General features: G+C 41.9%; 1 protein-coding gene across 2 annotated transcripts in view; it reads right to left on the bottom strand.

Annotated features, from left to right (window-relative positions):
- The window catches only part of LAMA2 (laminin subunit alpha 2), a 457,344-nt gene that overhangs the window by 109,935 nt on the left and 324,753 nt on the right, over positions 1–22,656 (bottom strand). For both annotated transcript variants that reach the window (XM_037894776.2, XM_037894777.2), the window contains exons 28-32: positions 19,012–19,129; positions 7,884–8,018; positions 6,686–6,810; positions 1,769–1,855; positions 641–834 (exon numbers count right to left, since the gene is read on the bottom strand). In XM_037894776.2, coding sequence (XP_037750704.1) covers positions 641–834; positions 1,769–1,855; positions 6,686–6,810; positions 7,884–8,018; positions 19,012–19,129 — 659 coding nt within the window. The remainder of the gene's footprint in view (positions 1–640; positions 835–1,768; positions 1,856–6,685; positions 6,811–7,883; positions 8,019–19,011; positions 19,130–22,656) is intronic.

Below are 22,656 nucleotides of genomic sequence, written 5' to 3'. Positions count from 1 at the left end.
ATAAAAGAGAAGACAATTTGAACACACAAAAACTGAAGGCAAGGGCAAAAAGTATGAGTTTTGTAAAATGTAACTCAACAGTGTTTTAGGCTAGATTGGCTATTCATTTTATCCTTTAAACAAAAGACATTCTTTGTTTCTGAATAGATTGTACCCTGACTGCTTCTATCTTCTCAATTTCAATAGGAGGTTGTGAACCAGCATGTCCAAGGCTTTCTATAAGCCTTGATGAATACTTTTCAGAGTCTATGTATGATTCATGGCAAAAAGCAGTGGAGCTGCTGATTAAACATTTAGGAACATACTAAAATATTCAATAAACCCAGATCTTTAATCTGTCACAGCAGCATCCCCAACCTTTGGCAAATCTGCAAACTTCGAAACTGACTAAAAGAAGTCCTTCAGAGCCTTGCTGTGGATTTTCAATGATGGTATTAAACTGTACTGAAGATTTTACCAGCATCTTGAGGCTTGTGAAAATGGGAGGCCAGAATGCTAGGGAAATGAGATGTCTGGTAGATATTTTCAAAAAAATAACACAAAACAGCTACATAATTGACTGGCACCATAGCAAGATTCAGCTCCTGAGATGTGACACAAACCACCATAACCCCCTGAAAGGTAATGTTAGTATACGTACAAATGCACTCCATGCCATCACGCACATGCTGGTGCTTGCAGCCTGCACAAGTCCACCCTGTGGATCCAGGTTTGCAAGTGCACTGTCCGGTGACAGGGTCACAGGGGATAGGCAGTGAACCGTATGGATCACACTCACATTCTTGGCAGGACCTTCCTGGAGTTCTTGGGTCACCGGTGTAGCCAGGGGAACATCTAGACATTATAAATATCAACACAGATTTGTCCTCTTAAGAATGCAGTGTATTATATTTATCTTGTCAGCAGTTGGCAAGACTATACCAAGTTGAGCACCCAAAAGCACAAGCCTTGGGATTTTTTGGGGCACTTTATGAACAAATATATATTTATGTAACGGAGAAATTTGCATACCACCTGACCAACTGATTATAGGCACAACCCTGTAATCAATATGTGGGTTTCAATCAGGACAGCAGGGTTGGGCAAAATGATGCCAAGGCCTAATGCTCCCTAAAAGCTTTGCAGACACTCAAGCCCCATCAGAAGTAAAACTCTACAACAGACTGACTTGAAATCTCCCCCATGATCTACCTTTTATCAAGAGACTGTCTGGCTGTTGTGTTTAAAAGAGAAATTTGTACTAATAATCTCCTGATAACTGTGATCAGCTTATTCATACTGTGTTATGCAGCTATTTGTTGTTATGGGTACAACAACTGCAGTCTCTTTGGTTATTAATAAATCTAACTGTAAATTTCTTCCTTGTGGTCAAGGTCAAGAAGGCTTCACTAACAGCCAAAAAGGGAACTTTAGGATGACATCAGGACAATTTATAGGTATAACACATAATTTTAGATAAATATATCATTTTCTTTAGCTCTTGGAGTACAATGAAAAAAGAACATGGAGTAGAAAAAGACTAAGCCAATAGAATTTTGGAATTAACAATAATGAGTTTATCCACTCTCAATTTACAATCGAAATTGTTAAACTACCTGATAAATCCAGATTTTAAACCATATACAGAAGAGGAAATAACTTATCAAAAGAAGCATATTTAGAAGATACTTAATTATTTACTGACATCCATTGAAAGGCATTATGCCTCTTTCTACACTGTCCCCTTTCTAATTCTCTCTCTCCATCTCATCCCACACAATTACCATACCTTTCACAGTACTGGCCTTCATATCCAGGGGGGCAAGCGGTACACCGGTAATCACTGAGACCTTCCGCAACACAAGAAGGGCTAAAGCTAAACCGGGGGAAACAAAGAATAAAAAGCTATTTCTACTGTACTCCATTTATATACCATCTCATGCTAAGCAGCTGTACAGGGCCAGTAATAGAGTCTCCTCTTCAGTGTTAATATCAGGATTTTCTTACCCACTATGTACCTTCTTTCCGACCCACTAATGTACCAGCTATGTACATCTAGTGGCAAGATACTCATGAGTGATAACAATTCTTCTATAAGTCCCTAGCTGTGATGTGAATGGTGTCAAAGGGTGAGCAGCGAAGGGAAAAATTCTGCTATTTTTCCAGCAACAAGTAAATTTTCCCACCTCAGCCATACTTTGCTGATTTCCATGTCCTCTGGTCCTTGTTTTGTAATGTAGCATCTGCTGGTGTGTATGGGTGCCTCTGCCCTCTGATGGATAGAATCAGACCTGCTGAAGTGTTACTTCTTCTTCTTCTGATTATTATTATTAATTATTATTATTATTATTACTACCATAATGCCTAGGATTTCTAGTTGTGGACCAGGACGCCACTATGCTAGGTGCTGTACAAACAGAACAAAAAGAGGCTCCGTCTCCTGCTGAACCATGGCCACTGGGAGCTGCAGGCGGCCATGCCTGTGGATGGTCAATGTAAACAAACTGTCTTGCAGCCTGCCAGTGGATTGCCCTGATGGGCCACAGGTTGCCCGCCACTGGTCTAAGTATAAGACATGGGGACAATAGATGGATGAAGACAGACAGGGGAATTCAAAGAAACAATGAGAAAGTATTGGTCAGCATGATAGGCAGTGGTCTCAGCATACGTGCTACTCCTGGGAGAATTCTGTGCCAAAAAATTAAAAATTCCGTGCCAAAAAAGTAAAAATTCTGCACACAATATTTTCAAATTCTGCAAAATTCTGCATATTTTATTTGTCTAAATAATGTAATATAATCACACTGGTTTCAATTACTCAGATAATTTATTTAAACTACAATACAATAAATGGAGAATGGGAGCAAGGAGCACTGGAGAAAATCCCCAAGCCCCAAATAGTAATGTAGCTAGGTTTGATCCTTAATTTCTAGTTATTAGTCAACCAACATATGCAGCCAAATGCTCAGTGTTACATCAAAGGCAACTAAAGAGCAAGTGAGGGCTGAGGAATCAAACTCATAATTTATATTGGTTACTGACCATCACCAGAAAGGGCAGTAGCAAATAGTTCATGGAGCATATTTTTTCAGTCCAAAACTTTAGACCAGCTCTAATCACTAAAGCACCATAAGCATTTATAAGGCCATACTGTCCTTTATACCACTCTGGCAATGTGAAGGAGCCTTAAAACTTTTACACCTGTTTTATACTTCTGGGGGAATTCACTAAGAACAATGGGAACAACTGACTAAGCAGGCAGGCTGCTGCATTCTGCTCTGCCTAAGGGGACGGAGCCTGCCCCATGCTTACCTCCTCAGAAAAACCCCAAAGACCTGCCCCTCCATGCCGAGCATGCCGAAGTAGCGAGTAAGAGGGTCAGAATGTCTCTCTCTCTCACACGTATGACTGCCCAGCCCCACTCCTGGTGGTGATTTATGGCTCTACCAGCTGCTCCGGGCACCTGAACCCACCTGCCTGTGCTGGTGGCGAGGGGTGGGTGACCACTCTTGCAGCTTCCCCATTAGAAGTCATTCTTCTGTGGGGAGGCAAAGAAATCTGTGGGGGGCATGAATTCTGTGCACGTGCAGTGACGCAGAATTCCCCCAGGAGTAGCCAGCAGCCTAACCATTGTCAAGTTTTTTGTAGGCATCATGGCAAAGGAATGTTTGAGGGAGGATTTTGAAGGTGGATAAGGTGATAGCTCTGAGACTGTTTACAGGGAGTGCCTCCCAAGCATGCGTGGTAGCAAGGGAGAAAGCACAAAGGTGCTTGTTTGAAAATTTAACTAACAGGTGATGGAGGCTGATGTCATAAGCTGATTTGGAGGTGGGAGTTGACATCTTGATAATGGGTGAGAGATGATAGGTAGCATGTGGATAGGCCATGTAGGGCCTTAAGAGTGAAGATGAGTAGTTTATGTTTAGCGTGACAGAGAAAAGAAGCCAGTGGAGGGACGCAAAGAGAGGGTTGACATGGTCAAAATGAATGGCTAGGAAAACTATCTTTGCAGGAGCATTTTGAATAGCTATGAGCAGGACAAAACTGTGTTTGTCAAGGCCAGAGAAAAGGATGTTGCAGTAATCAAGACATGAGATGAACCGGAGTTTTAGTTGTGTGGGTGGATAGGAAAGACCATTATCTTAGGGCTTGTCTTCACAGGTAATTGATGCCAAAGTTATGGGTCTAATAGGCAGGCACAATGGTGGTGCTGGGAGAAGACCTTGGGAAGAGAGGGGTAGATTATGAGCTCTGTTTTAGCCATGTTGAATTTGCTAGACATCCACAAGGAGATGTTAGAGAGAGGCTGAGATTTCAGTTTAGACAGAGGGAGACAGGTCTGGATTAGAGAGGTAGATCAGTGAGTCATCAGCAGAGAGGTGACAGCTGATTTGTTGTTTGTGGATGAGATTACCCAGAGGTATGGTGTAGACGGAGAAGAGAAGGGGACCAAGGACAGAGCCCTATGGAACCACAACAGAATGTTGATGGGCAGGATGAGCCAGAACCTCTTGAAGACACTCTGAAGGAGCGATCAGAGAGGGAGGAGAAAAAACAGGACAGGATAAAGTAACAGAAGCCAAGGGAGGATATGATTTCAAGACGAGCATGGCTGATGATGTCAAAGATGGCTAACAGGCCAAGGAGCATGGGGATGGAATACTGGCTCTGAGCTTTGACTAGGAAGAGGTCATTAAAGACTTTGGCAAGATCATTTGTGACGATCTCACACTCTTGCCCTAATACTACCCTATTGAAAAAATAATTTGTTTTAGCTCAAGCAGTGAATGTGTGTATTTTAGATACAGAATATAATGAGTTCTGTTCACGATAAATTGGTGACTGTAGTGTGTACCCACGAAAGATGTGTACAGTAGCATGCTATTGGAATATTAGTAAGTCAGGATCCTGTACTCACAGTTTTAAAAAAAAATAGGAGGGGAGGAGGGAGACACAGCTAAGCATCAAAATGGTGCTTGTGCTACAAAATGTATCCACCTATTTGTGCAGGGAGTGCCAAACCAGATTAATGCTAAAAAGCACTGAGGTGCTGGTGGCCCAGAACTCCCCACTTTGGTATAGTGCAGTCAGCATCCTTATAATGCATTAAATCAATAATGCTTGAATGAGTAATAAAAATTACACCTTTGCATAAAATGTAAACAAATTGATCTACTACTCACAAACTCATTATCCAACACATTTTCAACTGTGTAAAAATAGATCCACACACCCATTAGCAACTTACTCCCTCCAGTTTTTCAGCTCATCATATTTGAAGCTGAAAGCTGATTGTGCAGAAAAACAAAAACATCTTTAAAAACTTAAAGCCTTAAACTTAGTTGTGCTCTTGAAAACTTAAAAAATAAAAATAACTGAATTCTATTTCTTCAAAAAAATGTTATCGTGTCAGTCTGTGTCATCCAAGTACCAGCTCGTGTGTAGTTCACCTAGGTGTCTGTAGCTTTATTATTATGGGGCTACAATAGAGTGGCTGAATCTGATTTTTTCCCCCCTCTAATATTATCTCAAAGAGCTTGTAACGAGAAAGTGGAACAAATATAAATCAGGCTGGCCGTTATCAAATCAAATCAATTCAAGAAAACCTTTTCTATTATAAATAAGGCACGTGGACCATGTCCCAGAGGTTAAAGCGCTGCACTGCTACAGAAGAAACCTGGATTCAAGTTGCATTCAAGTCTTTCATTGGCTAGGCTGATAAGACTTGGAAGAGCTATGGAGGTTGCACAGCAATTTCCTGAGGAAAAGGGAACCTTGAATCATCCTTAAGTAATTGCTTTGGTTGATCTAGACTCAACATTTATGAACTCAGAAAGAATTCTTGATGCCGTTTGCTTCACATGAAAGATCACTGAAATCTTGGGTATTGAGGATGGAAAGAGGAGCTGTTCCCACCCAAAAAACCAAAACCACACCCAAAATTATAAAATGATGAAGACAGAAGATGACATCTCAGAGGGGAAGTGTACTGACCAAAGTACTTATTAGCACGTCCTAAAGGTCAATCAGTGAGAAAGAACACAGAATGTGGCTTTGGAAAAAGCCCTCGGCCCTCGGCCTTTCAAAAGAAAGATCATGTGCCATAAACCTCTTAAGAGGCAACAAAGAATGATTCCTGATGGCACCTAGGGCTTCCCACCACAATAACAAACAAATCTCAAGTATCATTTGTGGGAAACAAGGAGAGAGGGAGGTGGGAAGGTTCATTAGCATTAGGCAACCAATAAAGTGGATACTGCAGTAACTGCATTGTGATTAAACTATTCTATCTTTCACAAATTGCCTAAAACCCATGTAACATTAAATAAGGAATCAATAAATTGCACAGCAGAAAGAGAAAGGCACTGTAATACATTTATACCAACACAATATATGAGCAAAAGACTATTTACAGCTCCCTTGTGGCGACATTGTACTTGAGCTCTGCTCTAGCTTCACTTATGAGAAACCTTTTGTAACACACATTCATTATCTGTGGAGCATTGCCTTTTCCACCCATTATTAATTTATTCATCATTAATTAGCAAAGGAGCAGTCCCTGACTCTTCAGCAAGATCAATTAGCGAAAGTGGATTGGACATTTTTAGCGGGCACTTATACTGTGTACAGCTGACTGAGAACACTGAGTGAGACCAAGACAATGTTATTATTGGCTGGAAGAAGCAGCTTAATGCCACAAGCTTACTTGTTGCTGGGAATGGTTAGAGGACAAGCACAAGGATGGCAGTCGTCTGGAGATCCTGGGACGTTCCCGTAGAATCCGACTGCGCACCTCTCACAATGATCGCCAGCGGTGTTGTGCCTGCAGTTCTGTGAGGAGGGAGGGAGAAAGAAAGCAGACCATATTTTGTTCCCAGCCCAAGGGAGTCAGACATTCTTTGATACAAGGGATCTTTTTCACTGAATGAGTTCTTCACTACTGTCTCTGATGCAGTTCTCACTGGAGCTGCCTTCTTTGAGACTCTCCAAAAGACATGCTGTGTGTGTTACATATGGGTTTACGTGGAGGAGGAATGGAAGCCTGCAACTAGCCACATGTATTCCTGCAGTTTCTCATACTGTTCATCTATCTTTCCCTTTCTTTCTCTGCTCCAGCTGTCAAAGTAGGAGAAACAATTAACACTCCATCTTAATGTGTCACCAGTGGATGTTATTGTCTATCAGAATAGCACGTTGTTTAGTGTGAAACAAACAATAAGTTGCGTATTGGGCTTACAGGTGTAATGGGGCAATCACCTCTGGAGTGCCTCCAAGTGGCAAAGTGCAGTATCACAATCCTTTTCTCACCCTTGGTGCCTCCTGCATGCTGCTGGCTGACCTTGATGGGTCTTCAGTGGTTTGGCCCTGTGACCCAGTCACAAAATTCAAATGAATCTCTTCTGTTCAGGCTCCCAAATAAGGCCTGTCCCCTGCATGGGGTTTATGCCCCTTTACCTGTGGCTACCAAGGAAAGCCGGGCCTCTCCACTACTCTGGATTCCAACCCAGGAACCCTATAAACAGCAGACACATACTTCTTACTCTAGACCATTGCTGCTATTTCCCTAGGCACTTCCGACCCAGCCCCTTTTATCTCCATTCCCCATTATTCTCTTGTATCTCCAGGCTAAAGAGGAGTACCCTTCTTCAACAGGTTTCTTGCTTCAACCTGCAGGAGTTTGGGGGAGAAAAAATTACACTACGTGACTGCAATCCCTAACTCAAGAAAGTCATTCTGGGAAAACTCTGAAGGTAGGTTCATTTTTTGGTCCAGCAACCTTGACAGTGTCCCATCTTTAAAGCAAGAGATTAAAATATGACCTCCAGATTTTCAATTTTGGCACACAGCAGATTAACTTTAGAAGAACATAGTGCACTAGGTTAGGAACAGCCTACGATTTATACCTGACATATAGATGTTTCAGGGTCACACATATTACTATGTCCATGGCATTGACATGCGGCACAGGTGCCTAGGGTTGGGCCAGGTCTCCTGCCAGATGATCTAGAAGGCAGTCTATAAAATCCTGGAGAACACGCCTACAAGAAGGAAAACAGATCATCACATAATAGATGGAAACTGGGAGTACGGCAAGCTTATCTTCACCACCAGCAGCTTTTACAAGTTGCCAGGCCCTCAGCTATGTTAAAAATAATATATAGTACTTTACAAATAGCGGAACCAACAAAAATTGGAAACATTATTGCAAAATCCCTGGAATGCTGCCCTGGCACCAGCCTTTTCATAGTACAGCTACAGAGACCTTTCATTCACATGCAAAATACCCAGTCTTTCTCACTGTGCATCAAGCATCCTTCCCTTCATATCTTGAGAAAGAGGGTTTATTTTTAAAATAAAATTGTTGCACGGGCTACAGGGAGCAAGCAGGAGGGTTCTGTTTCCCTTGTCCTTGGTGGGTTTTTCAGAGTTGACAAGCTAATATCTGCTTGATGGATAACAAGCAAATGTCCAATGACACTCAGCAAAAACATTCTTCATGTATTATTTATATCTGTATAATTTAAATACTATAGAAGTAAAGAATTAAAAATAATAAAAGCTCTAATAAAATTTATTCTTGATCTGATTTTTTCCACTTGGTAATAAAATTCTGAGAACCCACAAAAGATGGTTAGGAAAGCTGACATGTGCAAAATCAAACCCTTCATCTTCATTTCAAACTTATTATGTAAGTATATCAATGTGGACCTCCAAAAACATACAGCTATGACCATACAAAAAAACCTAACCAAAGCAGGATTGTTTTGGAGAGTCATCCCATTAGGAGAAAGTGTACCTAGATAAGAGAAACTCTACAACCTCAACCCCCACAAACCCACCCCACGGATCTTCTACATGCCTCTCAAGATAAACAAGGGAACTGGTGCACACCCTTATATCATGCAACAGCACTGTTATTGAAGGAATACTCGGTCTCACAGAAACAATCCTCAAACCACTCATCACCAAAAGGGCCAGTTTCATTCAGGATACAACCAACTTCCTCCAGGAACTCTGCAACATTAACAACTTCCCTCAGAACACCATCCTTGCCACCCTGGATGTCACTTTCCTGAACACTAACATCCCTCACCATGATCATAGAATCATAGAATATCAGGGTTGGAAGGGACCTCAGGAGGTCATCTAGTCCAACCCCCTGCTCAAAGCAGGACCAATCCCCAACTAAATCATCCCAGCCAGGGCTTTGTCAAGCCTGACCTTAAAAATATCTAAGGAAGGAGATTCCACCACCTCCCTAGGTAACGCATTCCAGTGTTTCACCACCCTCCTAATAAAAAAGTTTTTCCTAATATCCAACCTAAACCTCCCCCACTGCAACTTGAGACCATTATTCCTTGTTCTGTCATCAGCTACCACTGAGAACAGTCCATTCTCTTTAGAACCCCCTTTCAGGTAGTTGAAAGCAGCTATCAAATCCCCCCTCATTCTTCTCTTCCACAGACTAAACAATCCCAGTTCCCTCAGCCTCTCCTCATAAGTCATGTGTTCCAGTCCCCTAATCATTTTTGTTGCCCTCCGCTGGACGTTTTCCAATTTTTCCACATCCTTCTTGTAGTGTGGGGCCCAAAACTGGACACAGTACTCCAGATGAGGCCTCACCAATGTCGAATAGAGGGAAACGATCACGTCCCTCGATCTGCTGACAATGCCCCTATGTACACATCCCAAAATGCCATTGGCCTTCTTGGCAACAAGGGCACACTGTTGACTCATATCCAGCTTCTCGTCCACTGTAACCCTAGGTCCTTTTCTGCAGAACTGCTGCCGAGCCATTCGATCCCTAGTCTGTAGCGGTGCATGGGATTCTTCCATCCTAAGTGCAGGACTCTGCACTTGTCCTTGTTGAACTTCATCAGATTTCTTTTGGCCCAATCCTCTAATTTGTCTAGGTCCCTCTGTATCCTATCCCTACCCTCCAGCGTATCTACCTCTCCTCCCAGTTTAGTGTCATCTGCAAACTTGCTGAGGGTGCAATCCACACCATCCTCCAGATCATTTATGAAGATATTGAACAAAACTTGCCCGAGGACCGACCCTTGGGGCACTCCACTTGATACCGGCTGCCAACTAGACATGAGCCATTGATCACTACCCGTTGAGCCCGACAATCTAGCCAACTTTCTATCCACCTTATATGATGGCATTGCTGCCTGCCTCAAATATCTACAACAATGGAAAAAGCTCAGAAATCCATTCCAAACACATGGCCAAACTCATCCATTTCATCCTCACCCAAAATAACTTTACATTTAACAACAACACTTTGTCCAAACCATGGGAACAACCATGGGTTCCAGGATCACTTGTCAGTATACCAATCTCTCCTTGGGCCACCTTGAGGAAGAATTTCTGGACAAATGCAGCACACATCTATCAATGATATTTTCATCCTCTGGACAGACAACCCAAACTCCCTCATAGATTTTCACCACAAGTTCAACAACCACCTCCCATCCATCAAACTCTCTTTAGAACACCTCCACACCAGTATCAAGTTCCTGGACACCTCAATCAGCTTTAACAATGGAATATTACAGACCACTAGATGCAAGAAACCCACAGATCACCACATCTATCTACAGAGATCCAGTAACTACACTAGAGACTCTAAGAAATCTGTTACCTACAGCCAGGCACTGAGATACCACATAATATGCTCTGAAGGGGAAGTTCAGGATACATACCTAAACACACTTAAAACAGCCTTCATCGAACAAGGACACACCACCAGAGAAGTAGATCTCATCATAGAATAAGCCATCCAAATATCTCAAAAGAACCTGCTTCAGTACAGAAAACAAACCCCACTGACTGCACACTCCTAGTTATCACCTGTCACCCCACAATAGAACCCATATGGGGTATCTGTTATGCTAGCAGACCCAGCTGCCAGCTCATGCCAAGGCCTCTAAGTCTCACTGAAGACTGACAAATGCATGGCTGGAAACCAGTCTGGCTCATCTGTGTGTTAGTGTTATTAAAATAGGTATTAGACTTATAGAGCTATATTTGGTGTTTGGACTTTATGAAATGCTTGTGAGTTGCTGGATGAATTAATCTCACTTATAATATCTGTATCCCATGTTATAAGGTAATATTTAAGTGTTTGCTTTGTAAAATAAAAGTGTTTGCTATGAAGCTGGAAGACCCCCCGACCCAGTCAGAGGAAAAGCATTATTAGGTATGAAATACTAGTTTACCACACAAGATGCAGTCTCCTGTCCAACAAAAGAAGACCTATAGACACCAGATGAACGATTGTGGAACATCAGTGGACAGAAGACTTTGTTGACTGCTCCCCTCACACCCATGAAGAGCAGATGTGCACAAACCCTCATCTCATCACAGTTTGAACTCTGGGGGAAGAGAATAAAAGTCCCTGACCCGAAGATCCTGTATCATTATGCTGCTTGGAATTTGGAGATGGCAATATTTTATGCATAAGCAAGGGATCCCCAGCATGCTTGGATATCAGTCCTCATCCTCAAAGGAAACCCGCACAACACTTTCAAAAGACGAGCCTGGGAGCTTAAACTCATAACTTTGCTAGACACTAAGAATCATGGACTGAATAGACTGAATTTATGGCTTATTACAACAATCTATACCCAATAACAACCCCCCCCCCAGCCTCTTCCACCTCTTCCCTTTCCTCCCTATGACTAGTGGGGGGTGTAATTAAACTGACCACTTCACCTTGATAGGTCCCTTGAAACATGCGTTAACTACATATGCTAAACAAACTATTTAGCAGTTACACTACGAGGCCATGTCTACACTACAGTCCTATATCGGTATAACTATGTCACTCAGGGGTGTGAAAAATCCACAATCCCGAGCAACGTAGTTATACCAACTTAACTCCCCTGCCCCGGTGTAAACAGCGCTGTGTCAACAGAAGAAGCTCCCCTGATGGCATAGTAGCATCTTCACTAAAGTGCACGTGAAGACAAGCCCTGAGTAAGTTTCCCAGACTGGAAGAAGAGGTCTGTGAAAGCTTGAAAGCTTCTCTCACTCCAACAGAAATTGGTCTAATAAAAGATATTACCTCACCCACTTTGTCTCTCTAACATCTTGGGACCGACATAGCTACAACATCACTGCATACTGAATATTGTTGTGATAATTGGTGTAAGGGACCATCTATCACAAAGGCAGACTTGCCAAGTGGTAAGATAGACCAGAATCCCCAAGGGGCTCTCTGTGACTCCATGTTAAAACTGTTCAAGTACTTGAGGAGCTCACACTTGATACTTGGTTTGTATCTAACTATAGAACACACAACCAGTTTGGGGTTTGTGCCCTGGTTTCTGGCAGTGTGCCCTGAGGTTGGCATCTATGTTTGTGAACTCTAGACAGCCTGACAGTATCAACAATTACAACCCATCCTTGAGGGATCACATCCTGAAATAAATTTTTCCTGAACCCCTACTTTTGGTCTTCAAACAACCCCCCCCACACCCAACTTTGCCAAGCTCATCAGAAGAAGAAAGCTCCCACAGACTAGGACAAACCAACTCAAAGTGAGACCAGACCCTGCCAGAACAACAGATGCAAAACCTGCAAACATATTTCCAGTGCTACAATGATCAATACCTTCCACGACACACCTTTCAAGATTCATGGGTCCTACACATGCCTAATGCAACATGTGGTGTACCTCATCCAGTGCATCAAATGCCCTAACAACATCTATGTGGGTGAAACCAGACAATCGCTATGGTCTCAAATGAACTCACACAGAAAAATGATAAAAGATAAAAACACCCTATCAGCTGTAAATGCTTTCTACAAAAAACAAAAACAAAACAAAAAACCAAAACCCAACTCCATATTTAACCTGTTAGTCCTCATCCTCAAAGGAAATCTGCACAAAACCTTAAAAGGACAAGCCTGGGAATTTAAATTCATAACTCTGCTGAACACTAAAAACCATGGACTTAACTGAGACATTAATGTTACAGCCCATTACAACAATTTGTAATGCACCCTGCTGCCTATGAACCCTCCATTGACCTATGACTCCAGAAGTGTTAATTGCCCACTTTATTTGAAGTGGTCTACAACCCCTCATGCTTAACAATCTGTCCCATCTTATATTTAGCTTGTACACTCTGGTAACTATCTCCAGGCGGGAAGAAGAGTTCTGTGAAGCTTGAAAGCTTGCCCCTTCCACCAACATAAGTTAGTTCAATAAAAGACATTACCTCACCTACCTTGTTCCTCATAGATAAGATATTCAGTTTTATAGTATCATGTACAATGGAGCAGGTCTCCAAATCCTATTAAGGGTGTCTTAATGAGGTCATGTCCTACTCTTGATGAGGATTTAAGCTTTTCTGAAGGGGTGGGAGTTCTCCCTCCATTACATGGCAGTAAAATCGATGCAAAGTAAAACAGAAGGGAAATTGAAGTAAAGGTTTTGCACTATCAAAAGTGGGATATTTGAGTGGAGTGTTAATTGACATGTGCTTGACTATGCTCGTACAAAAGCCTGTAGCAGTATGTTAAGTTTATAAGCACTGGTGACCCATTCAAGAATCTAAGTAAGAGAGAAAGTAGAAACACAATTATTTTCTTTAGAGTCAGAAGTAAGTAATCTCAACTCACTTTTATTTTGGTTTAGAATATGTTAAAATCAGTGAACCACAGAAACAGTCTATCTACCTTTACCATGGCTTGTGAGGAATTCTAATTTAGAGGAATAATCTCAAATGGAAGTAATTTTGCTCCTTACTTTAGATTCTTAGTTTTTCCCCTCAAAAATGTCCTTGTCCAAAACAAACTGGTACAGTGGGACCCTTTACAAGTGCTGAGAGCCCTTAGGATTAGGGTACAAATATGCAATTTTGGTAAGTCCTCACCTAAGTGAAAACTCTAACTGATTTGTCTAAATATGCTATTGACATTCTTCTCATCTGTATTGATTTGAGAATTATGAAATGATCCAGAATATGGTTATAATATGAAGTAAATTATGAGGATGTTGAATGCATTTTCCACAACTATTTTTGAAAGATACAAGCAGTGCTTATCAGGAAAGGTCTTTTTTATCCTTTTATTTTGGGCATGCACTTGAATACAAATTTTGGACACCAATGTCACCTCTGAAACATCTGAGGCAAAAATACTACATGCATAGCTCTTACAACTGCAATTTTGGGATATTGATTAAACCAAGCCGTAGAAATGATTCCAGATGATATGACAAGCTTTACTACCTATTACCATGTGCTAGAAAGCAACTGGGTACCAGATTTTTCTCTTTTCCTATTGGAATATGGGGGCTTAATCCTTTATAGAATATTAAAATTAAATATATATATATATATATATATATATATATTGTGAGAGCATTCAGATTGCACAATTAAGCAGGAAATGGCAACAGCATTCAGATTGCACAATTAAGCAGGAAATGGCAACATTGTAACTTCAACCTTGCCTCTCCCTCCCAGAAAGTGTGCATAATGATACAGTTCTAATTACATTACCACATATAAGAGCCGGGTGAATAATGGATTTTTTGGTTTGTTTGCAATTGGAAAAATTGAAAACAAGTTTTGGTTTGATTCACAAAATTTTCAGAGAATTGAAAAGTTGAAAGAATTTTGAGTCAGGTTGAAGTGAAAAGTTTTCATTTTGACCTGATTCAAAAATTTTTGTTTTGATTTTGGGCATTATGACAAAAGCCCAATTTCCAAAACTCAAAATACTTCATGAAATGGAACTTCCATCACCTACACAGCTCTGCTTTTGGGTGTTTGACTTTGAAACCTTAATAGTGTTCTTTTAATGAAGTTTTTTGGGGTGTAATAATAAATAACTTGTGTGGTGAAAAATTTCAAAGAGATCACTATTTGTTTGTGGACAACTCATGAGCTGAAAATTACGTGAAATTCACCAAATAACTACTGTGCATATTTTTTCGTCTATAGTTTGTTCATGACTCATAGTGAATATTTAATATTTAAAATTCAAGCTGTTTTTATTGAACACAGAGGCTACCTGTTGTTTCTATTCCCTGACTGCATGAATGCATCACTTAGATTAATTTTTTCAATATGAATTTGCACACGTATAAATTCAAAATTCACTACAGGGAAAGGTTTTGTAATATCCACTTACAAATCTTGGTTTTGGGGGAACATTCCTGCTTGTAAATGCACTTGATAGAATGTTTGCTCAATACAAGCAAAAGGGATGTGAATGCAGTTAAAAGGAATTTTTCTTATTTTTCTTATATAGGCTCCTATTACCCCCCAGCCCCGTCCCGATTTTTCACATTTGCTGTCTGGTCACCCTAGTTTTAAAACATTCAAAATTCACTGACAATTTTTGGCTGCATCCACCCAGCTGCAGTGATAAATAAGAATGTGTGATACTCTGTCAGTTCATGTCTGTTTTGCCAAGTACCTAACTTCAAATTCACTGCAGAGAATTAGCCAAGAATATACCAAGCCAGTGGCAGTATTTGAGCATTTTAAGAAATAGCCATGAAGTGATATTTGTAGGCTAACCTCCAGAAGATAGTGATAGCACAACAACCAAGGTATTGCTAATACAGAAGAATCTCAGAGTTACAAAAACCTTGGGAATGGAGGTTGTACGTAACTTTGAAAAGTTCCATAACTCTGAACAAGATGTGGGTTTGGGGGCTGCAGCCACAGGGCGAGGGTGTGTGTGTGTGTATGTGTGAGGGCTCTGGATGGGTGGTGTGGGGGATCGGAGCTTCTGACCCTCGAGGTGCCAGGGGTAGGGGTGCTGAGGGCTTCTGCATCGCAGGAGCACTAGGGCTCAGGGGGGAGCGCAGGGGCTCAGGGCTTCAGTCCTGCAGCACCATTCCTGACTTCTGCCTTGCAGGAGGCACTGGGGCTCGGGGCTCCCCACAGCTCCGCTCCCAGTTTCAGCTGGGGGGTGTGGGGGGGAGGAGTAGGGCTTGGAGCTTTAGCTATGGGGGAACCACTGGGGCTGAAACTGGCACTCCCTTCATAGAATCATAGACAATTAGGATTGAAAGAGACCTCAGGATGTCTTCAGGAATGTGCAGGGTTACATCCATTTGAGATGGAGATACGGATGCTGCAGTAGCTGCCAGGTCACCTGCACTCTGACTGACTGGAAGATCAGGCATCTCCTCACCACTCACATCCTCACTGGGGCCAGAAGGCTTACCGTGAACATTTGTGTCTATGTATCGCAGAGAGCTCCTTCCTGCTTAGATAGAAAAGCTTCCTTTGCTTTCTTTCGTTTTCTGAATGCTGCCCCAGAGGGGCGTTTTCTTCTTTCACTCATGACTGCTGTTCTGTGCCAGCTATAGTGGCTCTCAACACTCAATTAAAGGGGACAAATAAACAGGCTGGTAGCAGGCCTGAGTGAGGGAAGATATCAACGTTTTAAGGGCCTAACTGGCTCCTACTACTTCACTTGACTGCCTGTTCTCCTCAAGTGGATTCAGGGAAGCAGCAGGAAACAGGAAGCTCCCTGAGAAGCTGGTGTTAATCAGCCCAGGCTCCTGGGGGTGCTAGAGAGATACACAAGAGGCTCCTCCTCCTCTCTCTCCCTGCAGCTTCTGCTGCTTTCTGTTATTCCCTCTCACCTTTTCTCCTGCCTGCCTGTTATGTCTCTTGTGCCCTCCTTCCTCCAGCACAGCACTCCACCATCTCTGTGCATCTAGAGCAGACAGAATACATATGCACCAGCAGCAGACACAATTTTCTACACTCTGGGTCCTAGTGGTGCCCCCCCCTCCCCCCCCGCAGTCTGGCACCTGAGGTGGCCGCCTCAGTTCGCTTCATGATAAGGCCAGCGCTGCACCCTCCTGGTAAAACAGTGTTTCCTAATATCCAACCTAGACCACCCCTACTGCAACTTGAGACCGTTGCTCCTTGTTCTGTCATCTGCCACCACTGAGAACAGCCTAGCTCCATCCTCTTTGGAACCCCCCTTCAGGTAGTTGAAGGCTGCTATCAAATCCCCTCTCACTCTTCTCTTCTGCAGACTAAACAAGCCCAATTCTCTCAGCCTCACCTCATAAATCATGTGCCCCAGCCCGCTGATCATTTTTGTTGCCCACCACTGGACTCTCTCCAATTTGTCTACATCCTTTCTGTAGTGGGGGGTTCGAAAACTGGATGCAATATTCCAGATGTTGCCTCACAAGTGCCAAATAGAGGGGAATAATCACTTCCCTCCATCTGCTGTTAGCCTTCTTGGCAACAAGGGCACACTGCTGACTCCTATCCAGCTACTCATCCACTGTAATCCCCAGGTATTTTTCTGCAGAACTGCTGCTTAGCCAGTCGGTCCCGAGCCTGTAGAAGTACATGGGATTCTTCTGTCCTAAGTGCAGGACTCATCACTTGTCCTTGTTGAACCTCATCAGATTGCTTTTGGCCCAATCCTCCAATTTGTCTAGGTCACTCTGGACCCTAGCCCTAACCTCCAGCACATCTACCTCTCCCCCCAGCTTAGTGTCATCGGTGAACTTGCTGAGGGTGCAATCCACACCATCCTCCAGATCATTAATAAAGATGTTGAACAAAACCAGCCCCAGGACTGACACCTGGGGCACTCTGCTTGATACCGGCTGCTAAATAGACAGTGAGCTGCTGATCACTACCCGTTGAGCCCAACAATCTAGCCAGCTTTCTATCCACCTTATAGTCCATTCATCCAATCCATACTTTTTTAACTTGCTGACAACAATACTGTGGGAGATATATCATGTCCATTGCTTTCCCCACATGCACAGAGCCAGTTATCATTACAGAAGGCAATCAGGTTGGTCAGGCATGACTTGCCCTTGGTGAATCCATGTTGACTGTTTCTGATCACCTTCCTCTCCTCCAAGTGCTTCAAAATGGTTTCATGGAGGACCTGCTCCATGATTTTTCCAGAGACTGAGGTGAGGCTGACCGGCCTGTAGTTCCCCTGGTTCTCCTTCTTCCCTTTATTAAAGATGGGCACTATATTTGCCTTTTTCCAGTCATCTGGGAGCTCCCCAATCGCCATGAGTTTTCAAAGATAATGGCCAATAGCTCTGCAATCACATCAGCCAATTCACTCAGCACTCTCGGATGCGTTAGATCTGGACCCATGGACTTGTGCATGTCCAACTTTTCTAAATAGTCCTTAACCTGTTCTTTCACCACTGAGGGCTACTTACCTCCTCCCCATACTGTGCTTCCTAGTGCAGCAATCTGGGAGCTGACCTTGTCCGTGAAGACCAAGGTCAAAAAAAAGCATTGAGTACTTCAGCTTTTTCCACATCATCTATCACTAGGTTGCCTCCTCCATTCATTAAGGGGAGGCCAAAGCCCTGAGCCCCAGTGCCCCCCATGGGTCTTAAGCCAGGAACTGAACTGTGGGGCTGAAGCCCCGAGCCCCAGGGCTCCCCCTGGTTGAAAGCCCTGAGCCCTGGTTCTCCCGAGGGTCAGAACCCGAGCCCCTTCACCCCCACCCAGAGCCCTGGGCCCCCCGCAGCTGCAGCTGTAACTCCCCGTGGCTGAAGCCCTGAACTTCAGGGCTAAAGCCCCGAGGCAGTACAGTATTTGCTGGTGGTTTTTTGGTCTCCCCTGCTGCCCGACTGATTGCTTTTGGTTCCACATGGTATCTGGCTGACCGGTAAGTCCTAACTCTGGTGTTTTTTATCTTTGAGGTTCTACTGTTTACACCTCATCTCTTTCAACAAGTTTCATTGACTTCTACTGCACACACAACTCAAGTGCTGAGGTCTTGATCCAGCAAAGTTTAATGTGCTTAACTTTAAGCACGTGAATAATTCCAATGACTTCAATGGGACTACTCATCTGCTTAAAGTTAAATAAGTGCTTAAACACTTTGTCGGATGAGGACCTGGGAGAGAAGGAACAGAGGGAATAAAATTAAGGGAGAGTGGGTGGCTTAGTTAAGCACAGTTATTGTTTGAAACTCTTCTCATACCATTTCTGCTGAAAGACAAATACAGAGTAAAGACATTTAATGGAGGTTAACCGGACACTGTACCTCACATGACAAGCCAGAATAACCCAGCGGGCAGTCACATTTCTCAATCAAGTGAGCACGAGGACTCATTCCAGACACATTGCCTTCTTCAGCAACTTCCATCGAGATCTCAGAAATTCTGGAAATACAAACCGGCAAACAAAGCTTATCAACTCCATAAAGCACTGTTTCAATAAAGGTTCAAAGTCAGCCAGTTCAGGAGAAAAAGGCTTCATTTGGCTGTCTTGAATCTTCTTGGCCTCAACGACATGAGACAAAAAATGCTCTATTTTTGCCTGTGTATGAAGGAAACTTTAAATCCAACGTACCTTCATTCTGATTTTCCATTTCTATCCTGAAGTTTAACTAACTGGTGTACTCTTCTTAGTTCCATCTCCTCTTTTATTTGCAGCCAGAATACTGACAAAAGCTCATATCTGATTCCTCATTTGAACAGATCGTTAAGAAATTGATGTCACACACTAAACCCGGATCCAGTTCACAATTCACAGAAGTGCAATAATAACTTTATTCACTAAATATGCTTCCAATGAGGCATTTTTTAAAAATAAAATGTACCCCCAGCAACTAAAGCAATCTCACAAGCTGTAGAACAGACTTCAAAGACATTGGACAGTCAGTTGCCTTTTAGCAGCAATTTTAAGACAGCCAGAATTCATTTTTTCCCTCAGAATCACAAGGACAAACAAGCAAAATGTTTAAAACAAAGAAACACATAGAAGTTGGTTAATGTTGGAAAAAAGTATGTTTCACATTGGGACTACGGACTCTTTCCCTCCCCAAATGTCCACTTGATTATATTAATATCTTATACCCTCATCTCCCAACTATCCTCCCCACATACACTGAACAGACAAAATGATTCTAAAGGGCAACAAATGAAGCATGGACAATGACAGCAAAAGACAGTTCTAAAGCATTAGTTTATCCCTGGGCATTGCAAAATTGTTGCTTTGCCGAAAGGAGGTATTTTAGCTCTCCCTTCTTCTTTTGTTTAAATGAATACTAAACTGTGAAAACATTTGTTGTTCTTTAATAAGTAAAATATATAGGACAAGCCATGTAAATTTTAAAGCTTCCAAAAATAATTCCAAATCTAAGCAAGGAGAGGAAATTTCTTTCTCTTCTATCATTGAATATGAATACTTATAGTAAAAGTTAAATCAAAATAAAGAAGCTAATCCATCCAGAATTTATTTATTAAACATCTGTGTGTAGGCGTTAGTACAAAGAAACTTATGGAAATAATCAGCTCCTGTTCATACTCCCAAATCACCCAATTCACAGATTTCTCCACCCCCACCCCCACTTATACTGATCTGTTTGTTTAGGCGTGTCTATTGCACCTGTCATCTTGGTATATAGGTGTCGACATTAAGAAGACCATAAGCAAATCTAGGGTGAAATCCTGACCCATTCAAATCAATGTGAGTTTTGCAATTGACTTCAATGGGATCCGGAGTTTACCACTAATTTCTTGAGTCAATGCAATGTCCCAAGTGACAGCAGCACTTTCCAGCCTATATACCTTTGTCCCTACTTGAGAAGGAGGGTCACCTGGAATAGAGAAGTAGAACAAGGAGGAGACAAAAACAATGGACTGCAAAATAAGTAGGGTCCAAAATTATTGTTTTTGTATGGAGTGTCAACACAAGCTTGAATGGAACTCCCTGTACATTTAATATAAAAACAGAGTGGAATCTGCTTCCCCATCATCTTCAAGATCCAGGATATGCCTACACTGCAATCTTCAGCATGGGCTAGCAATACAAGTACGAATCCAAGGTCCCTGTCATGCCTGTACAGCCCGCACTGAAGCCCTTTGTCATAAACCAGAGACAATGCTCTGTGTACGGCACAAACTATATACTGTCCCAGAGCTGAATTTACATAACAATATACTTTGGGACCAAAAAGCTATTTGTTGTCTGGGGAAAAGTGTTACTTAAGGTAGGTTAGGTTCAGTTGCTTCCTGAAGCATGTCTAATAAGAATCAGTCTAAGCACTGCTTCCTGATCAGCATCTAGTATTCTGAAATAATTAACAGTAAAATTGAAAGCATACTTCCAATCCAAACTAATTTATTATCAAAATCCAATTGCCTGGCGAGCAAAACAAAATCTAATTTGAATCTATGAAAGAAATATTTCAATTTTGAGTGGTGAAAGTGAAAAAGGAGAACAAAATGAACACAGTAGGAGAAAAATGTTTGCCTTTGGATTTTTAGTAGAAACCTCTAAATAACTCTCCTTAATAGCATAGCTTTCTTACAAAAACAAATTATAAATTGTATGGCTAATATAGGGCTAACATTAGACTTAAACTATTTTACACTTAGGTCTGGTTTGAATTTTCATTGACAGTGTTTTTCTACAGTATATCAGTCATCTGCAGGTCTGCTTTTTTAAACATTTGAGTTGAAAGAATTTCCATGTTAGAATTAAAGAGCTATTAACTCCTCATTAAGAAAAGGAGTACTTGTGGCACCTTAGAGACTAACCAATTTATCTGAGCATTAGCTTTCGTGAGCGACAGCTCACTTCATCGGATGCATACAGCATCGGATGCTGTAGCTCACGAAAGCTGATGCTCAAATAAATTGGTTAGTCTCTAAGGTGCCACAAGTACTCCTTTTCTTTTTGCAAATACAGACTAACATGGCTGCTACTCTGAAATCTGACTCCTCATTATACATTTTGAAAAAAATTGACAGCAGCCCTTTATAATAATTTTTTCTATAACTCTCTTCCCTCAGACTTTATTTCTAATGGCAACTGGGTGAGAAGAGAAGCTTTGCTTGTTAAGGGTTAGGCTCCAAATCAGGAAAGCATCCAGGACACAACTAAAGCACATGCTTAACTATAAGTCACTGGACTTAAGAACATGTTCAAAGGTAAGCATGTGCGTAAGGGCTGTTCTGAATAGGGATAGACTTAAGTCTGTGGTTTAACTTCTCTCCTGAATCAAAGTCTGTAGTTCTTAGGGAAATCTTCCAATGACTTCTAAGGAATTTTTGGGATTGATTCTGCTGTTCTTATTCAAATGACATTTCCTCTGAAATCAACAGGCATTTTGCTTGAGTATAGATTGCAGGGGTTTGCCTGCTAATTCTCCACCTAGTGTCTCAAATATCATGGTGATGAGCATTATATAAATGCCTAGACAGATATAATAAAACTTTATTGTGACAATCATCTTCATATCAGTTGTGATACCATACACAAGGACTATGACTTCAGGTGGAGAGGTACCAGAAAGGGAACAGATTAACTCTTTAACAAGTCCTGCTGCTATATAAAAGGCTATACCCTGTAATGTGACTCTGTAAAAATGGCATCTTGGTTTTGTAACTGCTATCCTTGCAAACACACCCTGAAATTGGAAAGCCGATCTCTCGTCTCCTGATTTACACATCATCATTGGTAGCCCTAACCCAATCAAGGTGCATTATGCTTTGGTGTAGCTAGCTGTGAATAAGGTGTCCATCTCTGTACACCTCAGCATAAAGATTCTGAAAATGAAAATCATATAGCATTTTTTCTTATGATGCATGAGCCAGGATAGAGTTCACCTCACTCTCCACAGCTGAGCTGGGCTCTGTAGTGCTAACAGTGATTGATATAAATTGATGGAATATTTTTCCGG

This window comes from Chelonia mydas, chromosome 3 (assembly GCF_015237465.2).
Source record: "Chelonia mydas isolate rCheMyd1 chromosome 3, rCheMyd1.pri.v2, whole genome shotgun sequence".
NCBI lineage: Eukaryota > Metazoa > Chordata > Testudines > Cheloniidae > Chelonia > Chelonia mydas.
Note: the sequence above shows the minus strand (reverse complement) of the source record. Positions and strands in the feature narration are given on the sequence as shown.